Raw genomic sequence first — 20,910 nt, 5'->3', positions numbered from 1 at the left:
GAACAGTGTGGTCTAGTGGAAGTTGTCCTTTGGTAGAAGGGATGGATGATCTTTAAGGTCTCTTCCAACCCAAAGCATGCTGTGATTGTGTGATTAGAAAAACATAGATTGAGAAAAGCAACTTTTACTCTGGAAAGGAGGAGAAGGAGACAGTTAAATGCCAACTACTCGGAGAAAATTTCAAAGACTATTTAGCAGGCACATCCCTGAGTAGTAGAGATACAGGCTAGCAAGACTGCATGTCTCTGTGCAGTGTTGTGCTCAAGTCTGGAAGAAGCTCTTGAGATCCAAGCAGTTCTGTGGCCTTGTTAACTGACTTCACAAAGCTGGACACCCTGATCTTACCAACTCAGTTTGAATGTAGCTCCTCTGCTTTTAAACTTGGATTTGACATCAAGTTTTCTGTCACTGTACTTCATATTTCAACTTCCCATCCCCTCCACTCAAACAGTACAGGAAACCCCAGAGAGAGACAGATCCAGCAGTTCTTCCTGTCCATGAAAGGTATGACAAGCAAAAACAGCCAAAACAGTAGGTGGGAACTTTAGGTTACACATTAAGAAATCTTCACCAATCTAACTATTGGTGGTTAAGTGTTAAGAGCAATTACCTGTAGGGTTTGAGGAATTAATATTATTGTTCTAGATATAAATACAATCTAAGCAGGAGCAGTCTAAGTGGTTTTGATTCTGCTTTGGTGTGGAAGGATGAGTAAAATCCTGTAGGTTTTATGCAAGGAGAAATCATCTCTGTTTAAACAAGAACTTTCTTTGAGCAAGGACTTTGTGAACGTGGTCATTACTGAGTGTTCACAGATTGGATCTAGTATTTCATATGTATGCTGTATTGCAAGAATTTATGTATATTTTGGCCTAAAAGTTACAAAGATGACAGCCTTTTTGTTAAAGTGTCAGCATGCATTAGTAATTTCTGAAGTAACTGAAACTTAACCAGCTGCTTTAATGAGCTCCTTCTGAACAACTGTGGTGCTCATATTCATCTCAGTTTAGACTTTTCAGGACTGAAATAAGAAAAGAGTCTGAATTCAATGCCAGCCTTCCATCATTTCAGCAAATGTATTTGTTTACATTTCAGGAAATGTATTTGTTTTCCTTGTGTGTGTTTGCTTTCTGAAAATAGATGAAAGTCCTTTCTGCATCTGTTCTGGGTTTAAAACACCAGACTTTTAGAGGACAGTGGCTGATTCTGATACAGTTTATTTATAGTCCTGGAATAATAGACCCAAGGTCCCTGACTTAAACCATAATAAGTAATAACGATAGATAAGTAAATAATTTTAGAAAATGAATGGCAAATACAGTGCTAGTATAATTAGGTCCCCCAACCAGCCTTTCTGCAGATGAAAAATCAAATAAATACTGGATAGAACTAAGTTTGTGTGGAGGGAGGAATGCTCTCTCATTTCCAGTGGGGCTCAGTAGAAAACGTATAGAAAGAAAAACAATGCAGAATTTGTGGGTAGGATCTATTTCTGATCAGTTACTACAATTAGGAAAACCGGGGAAGCTTTAATGCCTAGAAAACCTATGCAAGTCTGAAAGTTTGTGTGTTATTTATTTTTACTTTTTATTTTGACTTAGTAGGGGAGTTATCTCTCTCTCTCCAAACTGATTTTGAGTTATATATTTACAGCATCATAGTTATGATAGGAATGTGTGAGCAGTCAATACTGCCTGCTGCTTCTTGCTTAGTGATTTCTGAAATGAAATCACAACACACAACTAGTGAGGAAGTACAGATATCAAACTGCTGCTCTATATGTTTCATTACAAACAATGTAAAAGCTGAAATGAGTTTCTGTGTCTGTCAGGGGTGATTCTGAGCAGGTAACAGAGTACCTGGAATTCTGGAATTCTTCTTGTCATAAGGGTATTTTTCTTCTTGTTTAAAAAATGCTGCATTGAGAAGGTAGGCAAAGTGAAACTAAATTTAGAGCGCTAAAGCAATCTAAATAATCACATGGTCTGAAAAAGATTTCTCCAGATAGAAGTAAAATTACTTGTATCCTTTATCATGACGGCTCTTATCAAAACAACTGGTGGATAGGTATTATGGCTGGCCATTTTCACAGAGGGGCTGAGGGCTGGTAAGGATCACAAACTTTATGTTCTTGCTTGAGAATCTTTTGTAGCTCCATTTCCATCAATATTCTTGAACACAACTCACATCACCTTGAATTCCACCAGTTGTATGACCTTGGTCCATGCGTGTCCTCTGGGTCTGATCACTCTATTGCACTTTATGAAGGCATTTTTGTTTGAGAAGCCACAAGCACAACACTGTTGACAGTCCTAAGATGCCATTTTAGCTCTACTGTCAAGGGAAAAAACAAAACTTCTCATTAAGGTTTTGGATTTCCTTTACCATCCTTTCATTAATTTTTTTTTTTTAATCCCAGTTTTGCAGAGTTTTTGTTTACATGAATGAAGTTCATAGTACTAAAGCTCAGGCTCTTTAGGATTCAATTCTTAAGCTTGAAGCCCTTTGAGGGCAGGAGCTGCAGTCACCTTTGTGTACTGTATGGTGGTGTATGTATGTTGGTGCTGCACAAACCGGTGCAATGAGAGCAAATTTTCCTCCTCCAAAAGAATAAATCCTTTTGAAGCAAATTATTTAGTTTATTTGCATTACCAGAAGTTTCAGTTTCTCTCATTACTAGAAATTTCTTTAAACACTGTTCTTCATATGACACAAACAAGGCCAACAAAGGAGGAAGAAATTCATCTGCCACTATGTGGAAGGTTTATAGTTACCCTGCATCCCTCTAAGACCAAGGGAGTGGTTTTTGTCAACTCTATCAGGCACAGGATAAAGCTGTCACTGACCAGTAGTTCCTCTGCAGCACAAAGGGAGATTTTTTTAAAATGACTCAGTAATGGTGCCTTCAAGTCCCTACTGACTGGTGGTTTTAAGGCCCACTGCTTTGCTCAGCAAAGCATTTCAGCTTGCTGAGCATGAACAATTTGCTTTAGCACTGGGCTAGACTGGGGTCTTGGAATAGACCAAAACTAGAAGACAGGTCCTCTGTTGCTGCCCCTCATCAATTTTTAATATAGATCTGGTTCTGCTGGAGAGTTTTCAGGGATTGGATACAAGGGAGTGGATACATCTCTCTTTGCTTTGTCCTAGTTTCAGCTCTAACTCATCTTCCATGTACACAATTTATTTGTCCAACTTGGCTCTCTGATGTCTGAGTTTCAAAATTTCCCATTCCCAAGAACCAGTGTCTGTGAGGCAAGGCGGTGTGTGTTTGGCTCTTCTTACTCCATGGGTGGAATAGATTAGGGTTCTGATCCATCACAGAAAGTCTTGTTTCAGAGACCACTAGTTGCTTTTACTACAGCTTTTCTCCTCTCTGTTGCTGCCATGGGGCATCTATACAAGAACAGCCTGGGTCTGTTAGACTCACCAATATCATCCCTATTTCATAAGTTGCCAAGCAGTGCTCGAATGATTTGTTAAGTACCCAGAGGTAGGTGAAAACGATCAGTGATGTGCAGCAGATCAGAAGCAACCATTTGACTGCTCTCTGAGAGAGACTGACAGCAGTGATGAAAAGTCTAAATTATCTCTGAAATTACTAAATCATCAGTTGATGGAAAACTGTTTCTTGTCAATGTCCTTGGCATTCCCACCCCCTCACTAATGACAAGTGGCTTTGCTGGTTTCCCCTCCCTTTCTCCATCACAGCTGACAGGCTTATCACTGCCTAACTCAGCAGCGATGAAGAGCATGCAGGTATGAGGGTACCTGCCTCCAGCTGCTTCCTACAAATCCACAAATGGTATTTATCAGGCCTGTGTCACTCTTAGCAATATGACTTGTCTCTGCTCACTTCTTCTAATTAGGCCAGTTCTGCCAAATGCCAGGGAAAGTGAGCAGATGGTTCAGTAAAGACATACTGTCACTCCCTGTGCAGTGCAATGTCCTGAAGTATTGTCTGAGAAAGTATCTTTGTTTTCCTTTCAGCAAATCCCTGTGAGCTCCACTGTCGCCCAGTAGATGGCCATTTCTCAGAGAAGATGCTTGATGCAGTCACTGATGGTACTCCTTGCTTTGAAGGAAGGCACAGCCGAGATATCTGTATTAATGGCATGTGTAAGGTATTGGGTATGTTTGCATGTTTCTTTATCTACAACTTTATTTTACAAAGTTATGGGAAAATGCTTAACAATTCTTTTTGTAGGATCAAGGCAAAGTACTCCATTTTATCACATTTTTAATGACCATGGAAACAAGTTTATAAAAACAGCTTTCCAAGTAGACATAAGAGTCATTTACACACTTTTTAATGAATGCATTAGACTGCATACTAATTACTTTTGGTACCTTTTAGCTCCTCTCTTCTTTTCCATTATTTTAAAACATCAGTGTAAAAAAATCTGGTTTTTCTGATGAGATGTTTTCGCAAGGGGTTGTACCTCTAGGGTTTTAATTGGTTCCACCATTGTCCATGGTTTTTTTTATGAAAATGCAGTGGAACAATACACATGTAGCAGTTCTGAACCATCTTGTAATCTTGGGATCAGACATTTGCACTGTAAAAATTACTTTAGTTTACAACATATTGAATAACACTGTACAATGAGATAACAGGCTCAGAATATATGGCTCAGTAATGTTCTGTGTATTGAAGAATAAGTATGATGAACTGTGCATATTCTGCATGTTGGTAGTAGGTTTGTTTCCAGGATGGTCTGTGTGTGTGGCATCTGAACATCTGTACATTATGTAACATCCACAGTCTTAACACTGGTTTTAGTGAATTTCTTATAAATAAAATGAGTACTTTACTTCTAGGAAATGTATTTACAGCTACGGTTTATTTCTTCAAATTGAGTTTTTGTGTCTTCTACCCTCTTGAAGCCTGATAGCCTTTTTGCTTTTAACATCTTTGGAAACAAAAGCAGGACTTCGTGGCTTGTGGAAACTGCATTAGCATGTCCAGTCTTGGGACTGTATATCCTGCACCATTGAATCATATAAAAATGCAACTAGATGGGACTTCAAGAAGTCATCTGTTTTATCCTTTTGCAAATTATATTTCTATTTGATGTTTTTCACATTCTTTTCTTAAGGGCTTCCAATGATGGAAACTCCACATTCTTAATGGGTGATTCGTATACCCTCCCTTTAAATTTTTTATTTTGGTAGAATGACAGGGCTTCAGAGAACAGTAATAAAAGATTTGGTTTAAGTTTTCCTTGCAAGAGCTGCTTTGTGAAAGGGAATTACCAAAACCCTGCTCAAGTCCACACTGAAAAGATCTGCTTAGCTTACTTTGCTGAGAGCCAGAGCAGGCCTTTGAACTATGATGGTGAAAGATCTGACCTGGCTTTGAGCAGTTCAAGCCAGAATGAATCCGACCTTTAGCATTTTGAAACATGTAGTAAATCTGGCTTACCATATCAGTGCTCTTGACTTTCATTTGGAAGAAGCCAGTTGCTAAACTCAGAAGATTGTCTTTGTGATATGTTAATTTTCTGATTTCCAGCTCAGTTAGGCTGGGATCGCTATGATTAATTTTAGTTTCCGTATGCTTTCTGTATTGAGCTTTGCCTGTGACTTTTAAAATTTATACATAGCAAAGCTAAATTCATTAGAATTGATAGATCAAGGGTGAAAGTAAAGCTAATCTAATTGCAGTTTGTAGATCCTAGATATACATTAGCATTCTGTGGACTTGAAGGTTTTCTGAAAAATGCCCTCCAAGGTACTGGTTTTGTCACCATTTCACATGCTGACTGCTGCTTCACATCTCCTGACAAACAGATTTAATTGGAATCAGGATCACAAAATAAACAATATAACCATGAAACTATCACAAATGAGACCAAATGATGAATAGGTAACCCAAATAGCTCATATTATTGAAAGCTATCTGAAATAGGTACCCAGCTTAACACTTGAGAAGAAGCTTTTTCATGTATTTTCATCTAATTCACCAGTATTTTAGACCAGCTAGTTAAACACAATACATACATTGCAGGTCATGGAGAATTAGTTTAATATAATTAGTCTGGTACATCATTCTTGTAGTCTGATTGCAGAATGGTGCTAATGATGTGGAAAAGACATTCACAAACATTAGTCTATTAAAACGCTGTTCTGGTTTTCAAAACTATATCTCAAAAAACCACTTCACATTTGTTCTGAGTACTAAAATAACACTACACTTTGGTCTGAAATTGAGCAAAAAATTAGATTGCTGAGATGTTAGATCCATTGTCTATATTTCTCACGTGTATTTGGTGTAGGGTAGCTACTTTTTATCAACCGAGGTTTCAGAGTTTTCCTAGTAGGTATGCCAAAGAAAGGTAGATAGAATCATATTAAATTGAGAATTTAATCTTCTAAGTTCATCTGATTTCTGTTTGATTTTTGCAGTTTGCCATGATTTTGTTCAGAGCAATGAGAGATGGCTAAATATGGTTTGAGATGTCTCATTTTAGCTACCCGAGGTATGCTGGGTGCTTTCCTAACCAGGCTGACAAAGCCATAACGTGCATCTTCAAGTGAGAAGTAACTACAGACAGACACTAGTGCTGATTCATTTGGTCCTTGCAGTTTGTCCAGTATGTCAGTCCTAATCTTCTAGAAGTGCTGCCTGCGCCTCAGTGCAGAAGGAAGGCACAGCTGAGGTGTGAGTATGGTATTCCCTTAGAACTTGCCTTGTCAATTCAAAGACAAACTAAAATTGTTAACTCATTTGAGGGTCTGGCATATGAAATAGTTGGGTCCTCTCTCAGCTTACACAGAAGAGGAGTTCTGCCAAGAGGAGATCTGACAAGATCTTTCAATAATTTACTCTCAAATCATCAACCTATATTATGACTAGTTTGGTTTTTTTACTGTATTCCTCCACACTCATCTTTTAATTGTCACTTTCCCCCCTTTATTTATAAGATCTTTAAAGCGCATAGTCTGTTTGCATGTGTTTTAAATTATACATCACAAATGCACTCTAATTCTTACTGGATCAGTCAGCTACTCCCCCAGTATTAGAGAGCAAAGACACTGCCACCAGAGTTTATTTGTTTAGCAGTGATATATACATAACAGGGACTTTTGGTTAAATACAAGCCATAGCATCATCTAAAAATGAAGGCTTGCAAGTGCATGAACTGGCATCTCTGATGTTTCTGGCAACTATTCATCTCCTGAAAAGAATTCTGATAGGCTTAAGTGACCTTCAATCATGCAAATCTGTGACCTATTCTCTGTGATAATTCACAGTTGCTGTGTTGAGAGACTGATATTTTGTTGGAGAATTACACAGCTGTGTAGTCCTAGGGAGGGAATCTGCGTTTTTCTCTTGCTGAAGAGCAGATTACAGAGCTTGGATTTCTATGTAGTAGCTTTACTGCCTTTCACTATGGTTCATCTTTCTTTTCCCATTGCTAGCCCAAGGGGACATTGATTCAGACCCATATAGACAAATTACAAGGTAAATTAGTGACATCAGGACACATTTCTCCCCATTCAGGGCAATGTCATGGCCAATGTAAAGTGAATATCATTTCTTTATTTGAAGACCAGCGGGGGAGACAAATGGAAAAAAGACCTTATTGAAGTGCAATGTACTATTCACATAACAGATATTCAGGCAGTACATCCAGGCCATACCCTTGAGTGACAGTAAGGACTTTTTGTGTCTGCCTCCTGCTACCAATATGACACAAAAACCTCTCCCTCTGGAAATGGAAAAAGGGCAATATCTCTGGCTGTTTTCCCTTTAGTCTCTGAGCAGCAGGAAATAAATTGTTTCTCCTTCCTGTAATGCAGCCAGGCTGTTCAGATCATTATGTCTGCCTCTGCACTGCATGCTGTGACCTGTGTCTCAGGGGCATCAGAAAGGCTCTTGGTGAGTGGAGCAGCAGCAAAGGGCTGCACGGAGGGATGATGGTTTGTGTTGCAAATGCCATGGCACACAGTGGTTAATGTAGCACAGCATGTTTCACTGGGAGACGGTGCAAAAGGACATATGTGTGTAAAAGAATCACAACCTAATTGCTGCAGCATGGTTCAAGTTGGAATGGACCTTATATATGATGTGGTTCAAACTCCCCTGCCATGGGCAGGGACATCTTCTGTTTCCAAGTTGCTCAGAGCTTCATCACTCCCAGTGATGAGGCATCTACACGTTCTCTGTGCAAACTGTGCCAACGCCTCACCAGAAGTACAGAATTTCTTCCTGATATCCAATATAAACCTGCCCTCTTTCAGTTTAAAGGCATTCCCCCTTGTCCTATCACTGCATGCTCTTGTGAGAAGTCCCTCTCCAGCTCTCTTGTAGCCCTTTTAGGCACGAAAAGGCTACACTGAGATCTCCCTAGAGCCGCCTTTTCTCCAGGCTGAAGAACCCCAACTCTCTCAACCCGTAGGAGAAGTGCTTCAGCCCTCTGATCACCTTCGTGGCCTCCTCTGGACTCACTCCAACATGTCCATTTCTTTCTTATGTTGTGGACCCCAGAGCTGGATGCAGTTCTCCAAGTAGGGTCTCACCAGAGTAGAAGGACAGAATCGTCTCCCTTGCCCTGCTGGCCACAGTGCTTTGGATGCAGCCCAGGACAAGATTGGATGTCTGGGCTGTGAGTGTACATTGCTGGGTGATGTTGACTTTCTGAAAAATTTGAGGCACTTTTAGAAAGCATGACCAATCCATGTAGAAGAATCAGAATAATGAGGAAAGCAAACAAAAGGGAGAAGAAAGCATCCAGAAATTATTCTAACGAATGACAAAAGTAATGTGGTATTCACTGGAGTGATAAAGTAAAACATGGTCTGGAAATTAACGTTCATGGAAATGTATTTAGAGTAAATAAAATGCTGTTTATTCTGACACATGAGAATATTGTTTTGTCATGGTTCTTCATGGCTTTGTAAGATGAGGTCCTGTTGCTAGATATGAAGGTCTTTGCAGCACCATCAGCACCCCAGAGCTAGGGAACAAAATGAAGGCACAGTGAATTGTCTGCCCTGCCACAGCGGTTTGGGTATCCCAGCAACTCAAGAATGTATGGGAATATTGCATGTATAGGTAGGGCTGCTATCTGATCAGATAAAAACTGTTTCAAACTGTTCTGTGAAGAGGAAAAATGCAATACAAATTTCTATGGTTATAACTGGAAGGGACAAAGGGATTCCCTTCATATCAGAGTGATGTCATATTTTTATGCCACAAATGTGTTGCTAAAACAAATGTATGGCCAAATGGAAAAGGCCTGAGCTGATTCTGACTGAGCTGATGGAGTGCAGCTCATGCAGAGACACTAATTGGCAACCCAAAGGCAGTAAAGTGGTGCTGCCATCACAGTTAGAGCCAGTGCTGCTACAGTTCAGAACTGATTTGTTCACCCTTTGGGAATTTTTACACTACACAGTACTCAGAAGGGAAATATGCTCACTGATGTTGATTTCCAAGTGTCTGATTGACACTTGAATGTGAACTAGATAAATTATTTCTGTGTTCAGCCTCTCAAACAAGCATGGACAGTAAATAAAGATGAACAGGAATCTTTTCAAGAACATGCATTTTCTACCAGAAATGGCAAAAATGATATAGTTTGAAGACAAATCATTATTTTAAGATGTTCAAAAGAGGAGCTGCAAAACAGTAATTAATAATATTTTCTAATAGCAAAGCACAAAGTACAAGGGTTCCATTTCCAGATTTTCACCAGCTTTCTGTTTAATAGTGTATATGTGCATAGAAAGAAAATAAACTTCCACTTCCATGACTCTCCAGAGTAGGTGGTTTCCCCTCTAGTGTAATAATAAACCCGATAACTATAACTTTACTGTTTATAGTGAATGCATCACTTTGAGAAACAGCAACTCACCAACCTCTTTAAATTATTAGGAAGTGTTAAACTGTATAAACTTCAGTGCCTCTCTAGATAGCTGGGGAAGAGACAGATCTGAACTCTTGGCAAGATAAAGAAACATCCTGTACATATAGCAGTGGTGTCTGTGTATTCTGAATACTTGATTAAATCCATCCTTGGATGAACAAACTATGTGCTTGGAGGCAAAAATTTATTCACCTTCTTAACATATGCTTATCTCTGTAACATTGTGTACTGCTCGTAAGCATGGTCCTTGGTGCCAGGATGTGTCTGTGTGCAAGACATTACAAAACCTTCCATTTTTTGAAAGTGGCCTTCGCTGAAAGGACAGAGAAGCTAAGGCTGCTGCAGAACATTTTGGCCTGGCTGTTGTTTTTTAGAGTAGGTGTCAAATGTGCTGGCTATGTACTGGCATTAAGTGATGGATGAGTCTTTTTTTTAGAATCTTCTCTAAAGTGACAAAGTGTGACACCATCTGTATCTTGAGACCTTTCCTTGCTTCTGTTTTTTGCAGTTTCTCTAATTGTTCATTCAAACACTGGCACTTAGAGAAAAGTTCAGGTATTTCTTAAGCTGAAAATGATAGAGAAATATTAGAGAATGTGGAAGCCTGTGTACCTAGATTAGTCTAACAGATTGATTTTCCTGTCAGAAGCTTACAGATTACAGTAGCTGAGGTCCTGAAGGTAAAATAAAATCAGAATCAGAAGACATAATACCCAGATTTTCATACATCAAGAGGGTGTTAGAGAAGTTGGCTGGTATAGCACCTGAAAGCTTATTTTGAGAGAATTCATCTGAGAAAACCTTTACATACCACCAGACTTATGGCTATTCATCTATATCACAGGCCTCCAGGTATCTTAGATACTATTAACAACCATTCAGTGTCAGACATTAGGTTGTGTTCTGCAATCTTGCTTGGGTTTGAAGAGAGGCAGAAAAAAAATCCCAAAATCCCAAAACAAATGAAAATTTTGTTGAAGTTTAAAGACATTAGAGCACAGAATTTTTGGGTTGAGCAAGGAAGAAGTTTTTTCCTGACTAGATATGAATAAATTCTTCTCTCACTTTCTCCCTGCAGCAAGCATGAGCTGGAAAATTAGTCTTTACCAGAACTTTATCTTGACCCATGCCCTGATGTTGACAGGCTTGAGAAGCAGCTGTCACGGGTATAAAAATTCATGCCTGCTGAAGAGTTTCTCTTTACCAGGAAGTTTGACTGCAGTAAAGGTTTGGCACTGTCAGATGGCCACAAAAAACTGACAGAGATTTCAATTCTGTTTACTGCATTGTATTCCTGGGAATCTGTGGATGGCTCTGTGACATAAGAGAGTGGACACACATCCCAGATATTGAGGCCATTTGAGTGGCACATTTCTATCTCAAGTAACTGGTGACTACTGTATGTTTCATGGCATGGTGATGGTTACTGTTTGTTAGTTTGTTTTTCACATTGGTATAATACTCAAGTTTGACCTACATATAACAATCTCTACTATTAGTTTGTTTATATAGGATATATACTATTCCACACTTCTTAAAAGTGCAGTGACATAGCAGTTCTCGGTAATTCATTGTGGAGGCCACATTTATTCTGAAAATATTTTTCCTTCTAGACTGTTGGCTGTGATTATGAGATAAATTCCAATGCAACAGAAGACCAGTGTGGAGTTTGCCTGGGAGACGGCTCTGCTTGTCATACAGTGAAGATGATGTTTAATCAAAGTGAAGGATTTGGTAATATGGGTTCTTCTTTTAAGTTCTTCCGCTGGTGAAGTAATTTCTCTACATAAAAAGGATTAAGAGCTTCTTGTTGCAAACGCAGAGTGATCATCTGCGTGGGAAATAATAAATGGATGTTTCAGTGAATCATGCTTCTGCCAGAAAAAATCCGTGTTCTGTGCTTTTTAAATTCACCTTGTCTTTTAAAAAATTGTCAGAGACCAAGAGGTCCTGTGCAAGTTAGGCAGATAATAATAAAATCCAAAATAGCAAGTGCATTTACAAAATGAATGTAATTTGCCATCTCAGAAAATCTGGATGTAAAGTGAGTGGTTTGAGGATTCATTTTTATGTGTCATAAAGGAGAGCTTAAGAGTAACTCTCTTCATGGTTAAGGTGGTCTGAATAAGCACATGAAGTACTGAGCCTTTCTTCACTGACAGTGGTGAGACATTCAGGCCTTAAGTTGACTTAAGTAGGATGAGTCCGAGACATAGAGTCTGGGAGCAGGAGTGGGAGACTAAACCTGAATAAGAACTGTAGCGATGAGCTGGAAGTGGAAGAGACAGCCAGGATGAACAGCTTTGAATGAGAAACCAGGACAGGAGGGGGAGAGATGAGAAAATGAGGCACTGGAGAGCAAGCTTAAAGCGAGGTGTGTGGCTGAAGAAAGAGGCTGGTGCCTTGATCTTGAGAAGTCTCAAGATCAGTAACTGGTACCGTGCTATTGAGGAGGGAAAAATTGCAGTGAGAGTGTGCCTTTGGCTCGCTTTTGGGTTTGTGGGGTTTTTTTAAATAAAATAGTTCTGGTTTGCACAAGAATGATTTTTGCTACTAATTTAAAGCTAGTTTGATAAGATTTTCCAAAATTCAGGGTAAAAGTACATGAAATACTTCAGGATTTTTTTCCATACTGTGTACTTGGGTTTGCTTTCCTTCTCTCTGTTCCCCAAAGGTGAACTGTGAAGATGCCTGAAATCCTGCAGGAGGTTGCATGTGTATGTGACACTTACAAAGGAAAATCTAGGGCTCCCTCTCTTCCAATACTACAGTAATCCTCCAGCCTCTGATCTTTTCCTTCTGTGAATCTAAAATTCACTCTGCCTTTGACTGTGTGCGAGTTTTCCAAGGCTACAGATGATGCGAACTTCATTTTCAAATAACAGTTTTACTGAAAAGGTCCAGTACTGTAACATATGGAAGGTTAAGTGCCTCTTATTTTGTTTAAACTCATTTTGTGTTATATCTTCATTTAGTTTTTGCTTGCCTCGAGATTCAGTCAGCCTCACTGACAGATACTGGTCAGGGATACTGAGTATTAAGTATTATCACTTTCTTTAAATACAGTGAAAAATGTAGATTCTGCAGATTCTCTCCCTTCTGTAGACATTGACTCCATTGCAGACAAAATAAGGGGAAAAGTGTCAGGCAAGGCAGAGGTTGGTGGGCTCTTCAAGACAATGTGTGGATCTCAATGATGTTCACAGGTGTTAAACTGGGAATAGAAAAATATTTTTTTTTGTTCACAATATATGACTTCTTTTTGTCTCTGACAGATACTGTGGCGTTCTGTCAGATTTGTAGCAGAGTGGCTGCTGAACAGTTTATATAAACAGAAAAACTTTAGGCTCATAAATTCAGTATAAGTAACAAAACTGTACTGAAGCATGATGCCAGTCACTGGCAAAGAAGATTTTGAGGAGTTTTTCCATATTCAATAGCATAGAACAATACAAAATCAAAGCTAATATATTCTGACTTAAATCTCTGTTCAGAGCCTAAGTCCAGCAGGGCCCTTCCTGGGTCTAATTCTGCAGCAGTATGTGTTGTCTGCAAGTCAGCTAAGTCAGATTAATGAAATGCTAGGAAGAGTTTTAGTAATTCAGCCTTTCCTTGCCAGGCAGGGTGATCAATTTTACCTGAAGTCTTACTGCCTCTTGTTCAGAAAGAAAAATTTGAAGGTAGAGTATGTAAAAGTCAAAATCCTTGTTTTTACTGGTGGTGTTGTGATGACTGTAAAGGAGTATAACTATGTATAGCAGGACATTTGCAAGGTGTGCAGGCTCTTTGGAATGACAGTAAACTGCACTGCTGGTTCAGGAGAAGCACTGGAATAGAGAAAGACTGAGGAACAAGGAGCAGGGCCTTAGGACTGTGTTAATTGCAGGGAGCGTGGAGTAAATGGATAACCAATAGGGGGAATGAGATTGTCAGCATCAGACAAAGGAATCTGCCCATGGTGGAGGTGTGTCTACAAAACAAGTGGTGGTCATAGGGATGGTTAATTGTCCTGTCTTCACCCTTTTGCATGTGTAATGGGAAATGACTTTTCCAACTTTTAGTAGTAAGGGGACAAGGCATTTAAATTTATAAAAAGTAGGAAGTGAGGAATTGTACAACAGGGGTGGGGGTGTTTTACTCAGCCAGTCTGAAGGCAAAATAAGGTGCATGCACTGCTGTGAAGGGCTGCATTTGGCAAAGTGGTGGGCAAACAAGGAAACTTGTTGTGCTCACCCTAACCTGGAGATTTATCCAGATTCTGTTACCTCCTGACTTGACTGGGACTGAACAGACATATGCCATGCACTGCCTGCTATCCCAGTTTCCTTTTCATGCAATCGAAGTGCAGACAGAGATCTGGTATGTTCCTAAACCTCACCCTGAACCCTGAGATGGAGTCTGGACATAGCCATGATGCAAACACTGATCTGAGAGACTGGAAGGTCTCTTTGATCCTCACTAGTAATACTGTCTCTAGACTATAAATTCTTTTTCCATTCCTGTCACACACTACAGCACCTCTATTCCAATGAAAGGTTCTGTGCAACCATACATGGACTTACAAAGCCAATATGCCACTGGGAGCCTGTGCTGTTTTCCATGTAATATCCTTATGGTAGTGTCTAGAGCTTGGCATAGAGAAAAACTGTGCCTCAGGAAGGTATACTTTAAAGAGAGAGAGGCTTGCAGATATAACAGACTGGAGAGCAAGAATGTGAGCTGTTGTGATAAGGAGAAATAGTCAGATCTAATTATCATCTGATCTGCCATGCTGTGTTAGCAGCCTGAGTAAAACTACTCCTTTCTCACAGCAGTGGGAAAAGAGAAACAAACTCTTCAGTCCTTGTAGAGCTGTGCCTACAACAATGGTTTCATGACTTTATTCATCTGTGTTAGGAGCATATAGATTTAATTTTAATTAAAAAGGGAAGTATTAATAGCATCTGAGAGCTGCCAATTCACTGGTGTGCAGAAGCACCCACAATAGGGTTGCTCCAGGATTTAATGAGCACAGCATGTAGGTAAGACAGCTGACATTTGGACTGTTATTGAATCTTGGATCTCTAGTCCTTATCAGATGAAACCGCATAACCGGGAACAATTACATAAACACCATCCACGTAATTTTTAAACAAAAATTTATTATGTTGAGTGACAAGATCAAAAGCTTGCTGCTGATTAGCTTTGCTTTCAAAATCAGATAATGTTTATTGGTAATCAGTGAGAGGCTCTGGGAAATCAGGAGGTAATTTAGTGGTGAAAAAAAGGAAGGCCAGGGAGAAGGCAGTGTGATACACTGACCAAATGGTAGCATCAATCAACAAATGGCTGAAATACATTTAAAATCAAGTTTATGATTCAGACAAAAACAACTATGCAGAAGGGAGAAAGGATATACAGATTTTCATGTTGCAACAGACCAAAAATTTCATTTTATTGGTTTTATACATTGTGTTTTGAACATGTTATTCTAATTACATCTGGAAAAAAAACAGCTTACTGTAAAAGGACACCAGCAATGCAAAGCCAAGCTGTCAGGACGTGCCATAATTAAGATTTCCCATGCTGCGTTAATTTGGCCCAGTTGTAAGTATGCCTTCTATTCAAATCTTTAGTTACATAATCACACACTGTGTTCATAACATGTCTTCTCCGTACTGAATGAATAGAACATTTGGGAGAGTCATTAGACTTGGTTACTTACAATAGACCTAGACCACTGATTTCATGAATAATAGAAGTTATTCAGTGAGTCTCCAGATTTTGTTATTTCATTCACTTCTGAAAGATTGAAATGTTTGGATTTCCGCAGTCAGTCAAGGTAGCATCCAGAAAACTCTCCCTCTTAAACATCAATCACTGGAAATCTATATACATAATGATATAATGTTAATGTAATTAGGAAGGACCTGAAATAGACAGATCCTGTTTTGTACCGCAAGAAACATAACTAATATTTATTACCCCACAAAAGAACTGCAAAGAAAATTCAGATGTTAAGGACTTTGGGGGCACTTATTTACAACAGCAGGTTGTTCTACAGCATATAAATAGTTCTGGTAGGTGGAGAACATTGATACTGAAGATTGCTTAGTATGCCCACTGTGGTTTATCTCACTCATGTGAGTGAGCAGTCAAAGGTGATAAACTTGTTTCAGAAGAAACGTAAACAAAGATGTGTCTCAGAATTTAATTCATTACCTCAGTAGTGTGAAATGAGAACTGAGGAACCACTCATGTTCCCATCTTGAAGAAACCAGCACAAAATGCACCTCACAGTTCCAGTAGACCAGCTGATCGAGATGTCATCCATCCAATTTCTAAAGCCCAGCTAGGAGCACTAACAAGAAAGCTATCTGAGTTTGTGTTCAAATATCTATGTGAAATTCCTATTTTTACAATTCAGTAGCAGTAGCAGTTCCCTGTAGGGTGAGAAGCACAGAGCCTGATGTCATATACTGGCTGTGGTACAAACAAAATTCTGTAATAGGTGCTCTGGGTTCATTCTTGACACACAGGTTGAAAATCTTTTAACAGATAACTTCACACATGAAGAGCCTTTGTACTTCATTATGAAAATCAGTAGTTGATAAAAATAAGTTCAGTTTATAGTAGTAATTTGAGGCATTTGAATAACAGTCATTTTTTTTTGTAAGGCTATCTATGGCAAACAGCCATAGAGAAGTTAAATAACTTAAGAGAAAGTACATGGAATTATGCACATACCTGTACACTGGCCACAGATGAAAATGTTCTTTGAAAACTGAAAAAACCTTTCCCACAAGGTTTGTTTTCCAGGATTGTTAACTTGCTGGAACACCTCGGCATTTCTCACTGTAGATTGCTCACACTGCATTATGCCAGAGCCCTTGGGTGTGGTTATGGAGATGTTGATGCTCATCTGTGGAGTAGATTTCCCCCGGTACAGCTCAGAAAGTCATTCACCTCCATATCCCTTCTAAATGCCACTGGCATTTCCAAAACATGGTTCCCTAATTCATACTAGAAAATCACACTATTAACAAATTGAAATACAAGCTCTGAGAGAGCACATTTGTGTATATTTTCAAACAAAAAAAGTGTTTTAATAGTCTTACAGAAGTAAAATGCAATGACAATTTTGTTGTTCACCTCAGGTTGAACTTTTCTTGTCTCTTAGGATATGTTGATATTGGGCTAATTCCAAAAGGTGCGAGGGGAATCAAAGTCACGGAAGTTGCAGAAGCAGGAAATTTCCTTGCTGTGCGAAGCAAAGACCCAGAAAAATACTACCTGAATGGAGGCTTTATCATCCAGTGGAATGGTGAATACAAAGTGGCAGGCACAGTATTTCAATACGACAGAACGGGGGATCTAGAAAATCTGACTGCTCCAGGACCCACCAATGAATCAGTATGGATTCAGGTAAGTAGGAGATCATAAGCAGCACCTGCTGGATTTGGATGGCAGCAGAATGTGCTGGGACTCTGAAACTGAGGCTGGAAAATATATATTGGTATATAAACCGCCCTATTAGCATGCTGTCTTGTAAAAAATAGTTGAGATGTTTTGCGGAGAAATAAACATCTTGCTTGAGTACTGTTCATCTCGCCTAAAAATACATGTCCTGTATCATAGTCTGATGATTATTAAAGGCTAGTATAATCCTGTGCTGCCACTAGGACAGGGATCCTGTCACCTGTAGTTGGTCAGTCCTTTTCCCAAACTTCCTTGCTCGTGCAAGTTGCTCTTGTACCAACTTAGAGCAACACATGGCTGTGATGTGAACCAGACCAAGATGAAAAATAAATGATCACAAAATGAGAGCTGATGTCAGGCTGTGAACAGTGAGAGCTAGAGAAGGCTGACAGCAGTGACAGCTTACACTGAGCAAGAAAAGCATACAGCATTACATAGATGGATTAATAGCTTGTGGTAAGTGAAATTAATCCATCTAGCATACATGGAGGCTGCTTTCTTTTGTTTCGTTCATTTTGCTTTATAGATGTTAGCTTAAACAAAACCAGCTTCTGTTAATTCTGAAGAAAAGATTTTTAAGTTGGCCCTTTGTTCTCTGAAATTATCTCTCATGGCTTGTTTGCCCGTGTATCCACCATGCAATTAAAAGAAATATTAGGCGTGTGATGGGAGCTACTTTCACACTTTATCTGGTGAGAAGGCGCACATAATGCGTTCTCAGTCTTCACTGTTAGTACAATTGGGAGGAAGAGTAGAAGTTCATTGCTGAAATCTTTTATCCCTTGACAGGTGATAAACATATGATGATGTTTATTTTCTCCCTTCCAGGTAAATTTCTCGAGTGGCTCTTCTCAATTGGAATTTGCTTCTTAATTCAGAAACACTGAAAAATAATATTAAAGTGGTATCTGAATAATGTCTGTAATTTTCTGACCTAATGGTTGTTTTGTAACAGCTATTTCAGAAGGCAGGGAAATTGTCATTTATAATGAGGATAGGCAATAGGCTCTTAATCAGCAGCATATGGATGCTTTGGATGGACTTTACATTATCTTTTCTTACAGTCAATAGGGTACAAATTATGCTGACCCACTTATTCCCACTTGTGCTTGCAAAAGTGCATGGCAAACAACTGTGTCTTTGAAAGATACCTGTCAACATAGAGATGGAAATTCTGCTTCTCTGAACTGGTAGTAGGTTCCAAAATGGGCTGATTTAATTCTTCTGGTTTCACACTTTGAAAGCTTTTGGCCAGTGGATTATTAATTAGATAATTAATAAGCCATACACTTTCCAGCTACTTTTTCAAGAAACTAACCCTGGAATCAAGTATGAATACACTGTACGTAAAGAAGAAAGTAATGAGAATGAGATTGGAGAGCCAGAGTATTTTTGGCAGTATGGAGACTGGACGGCCTGCAGTGTTACCTGTGGAAGAGGTAATTCCTCACTTCCTTTTTCTATTACTGTTTGTCTTCACTACTGGCAAATCTCATCTATAAGTTATCCAAACATAATCCTCAAAGAGGTAAGGTTCTTTAATCTGCATGTGGTGGGAAATCAGATCACACAGTTACAAAAATAATATGAGGAAAAACTTGTTTACTTTGAGCATGACAGAGCACTGGAACAGGTTTCCCAAAAAGGCTGTGAAGTTTCTTTCTCAAAAACCTGACTGGGCATGAATCTGAGCTAGCTGGCCCTCCTAAGCAGCATGCTGGTGCACTAATAGAACAGGTTTATACCCAGGTAATCAAAGCACAAACACATTAGGAATAATAAGCGTGTTAAAAAAAAAAAGGGCGTAGCAACAGGAAAGGTGTATTTGGAAAATGTTAGCTCTCCATCATTATGGAAATTGGAAATGCTAAAGTCTTGCTGCACTTAGCAGGGAATATGGGCATGGTAGAGTCTGTTTGCCTAGAACCAAATTACCTCACATGGCTACACATTATTGTGGTGTGATCCTGCTGAGTTCAGTTCAGGACCAGGAGGCAAAGTAAGAGCAGAATTGAATATTGCCAGTGTTGCTGGATTAAACAACACTTCTCTGACTTCTGACTTTGAATGATGAGATTGATTTTATCTGAGTGTTCACTCTGTTTAGATTCAAAATTTATTTCTGTTGTACCGAATCGCTGGCATTTGAAGTGTTTTGCAAGGTTTGTATGATGAAAGTGTATTGAAGTAGGCAGGTTCCTCTTCCGCTATGGATGTGCTGCATGACAAGTCTTATTGAAGACAAGCCTACAGGTAGACAAAAAAGAAAAGCTGTATTTAATTAGCCTAAGGTTAGTAGTAAATAACCTTCAAGGATTATTGCAGTTATCATTTGGTAAACAGTAAATCAGTAGTTTTTCAAGATAAAAGGAAGGGCCAAGAAAGCTGAACTGTTAACTGACTTTGATAGCTGCAGTCAGTGGGAGAAATGAATCCTTACCGAGACTTCTGTTCTCCTGGCAAACCTGAACCTGCCAAAGACTCGGCAAAGCTCCTTTCTTCAGCACTGGTCAACAACACAGCAGTAAATCCAAGGGCACTTTGGCCTTTCACACTCATAGAGATCAGGAAAATGCAAATAAATGCATTGTGGAGCTGAGAAAGTGAGGCTGCATTAGGGAATGACAGATTGGACTACAGGTGGGGGAATGGGCTCATGCAGAAAAGTTTCATCTGTCCTAAGAGAAAAAGTACAGTTTTAGCCCAATGATACACCTGCTTATCCATGGTAAATGTATTTGGGAAAAGTCCAGGTGATGACTAATGAATGATGAATTATGACTTCGTAGAATGAAGCTGTCTCTTCACAGAATGAACCCAGGGCAGCTCCATAAAGATATTTTTCCACAAGATTCTTGGCCTCAAGGCAGCACCACACTATGCCCTGATAGCACATCCTTTTCCGGCTCCATTGCAGTGGAGAAACAGAAGATCCATGTCTTCCCTCATTGCCTTTATTTTCCCCATCTTTTGTAGTAAAAATCATAAGCTCTGCTCAGTCCTCAGTCCAGTGCGGGTTGGGCCTCTTCCTGCCATTTCCTTTATGCAGAAAGGAATTGCTTTGCAGTCAGACTGTGTGCACACCAGACAGTGTCCTGCAACTGCTGCACCCTCTGGCCGAGAACTTGTCGCTCCAGAGCCTGCTCTCAAGATAGCAACTAGAGCCCATAAGCTTTCTTATAGCCAGATTAATTTAAGTGTGTCACTGAGGTTTTTTGCTAGGGCAACTACCTATTATTCTTTCTTTACAGAATCACAGAATGGGTAAGGGTGGAATTGCAGGTATTAATCCTTCCTCCTTGCCTGAAGGCTTTAGTCATGTTTCTTAGAACCAGCTTCAAGTGGCATTAGACGTAACAAGAGGCGTAACACAGCACAGTGCAACAAAGGGAGGATATTAGGCAACATCAACAATTTACTTCTCCGTAGATAGCATCAGTAATTTGCAAATTTTCAAAGCTCTGCAAAAGGACTTAACTGTAAGATTTGTTCAGGGGTTAATTGTTATGTGCCCTCTAAATCCTTCACAACTGCTATCAAGGCAGCTTTGTAAAATTATCACCAGGTGTTCCTGAAC

The 20,910-nt window shown here is 39.4% G+C and overlaps 1 protein-coding gene across 1 annotated transcript in view; it reads left to right on the top strand.

Annotated features, from left to right (window-relative positions):
• Positions 1 to 20,910, top strand: part of ADAMTS12 (ADAM metallopeptidase with thrombospondin type 1 motif 12) — a 141,300-nt gene that overhangs the window by 89,813 nt on the left and 30,577 nt on the right. The window contains exons 13-16 of the mRNA XM_027745609.2: positions 3,991 to 4,124; positions 11,489 to 11,609; positions 17,035 to 17,279; positions 18,631 to 18,772. Of these exons, the coding sequence (XP_027601410.1) occupies positions 3,991 to 4,124; positions 11,489 to 11,609; positions 17,035 to 17,279; positions 18,631 to 18,772 (642 nt within the window). The remainder of the gene's footprint in view (positions 1 to 3,990; positions 4,125 to 11,488; positions 11,610 to 17,034; positions 17,280 to 18,630; positions 18,773 to 20,910) is intronic.

The sequence above is a fragment of the Pipra filicauda genome, unplaced genomic scaffold (assembly GCF_003945595.2).
Source record: "Pipra filicauda isolate LSUMZ 115617 unplaced genomic scaffold, ASM394559v2 scaffold86_size2582843_pilon, whole genome shotgun sequence".
Classification (NCBI taxonomy): domain Eukaryota; kingdom Metazoa; phylum Chordata; class Aves; order Passeriformes; family Pipridae; genus Pipra; species Pipra filicauda.
The sequence above is the reverse complement of the archived record's forward strand: the minus strand, read 5'-3'. Positions and strand labels throughout refer to the sequence as shown.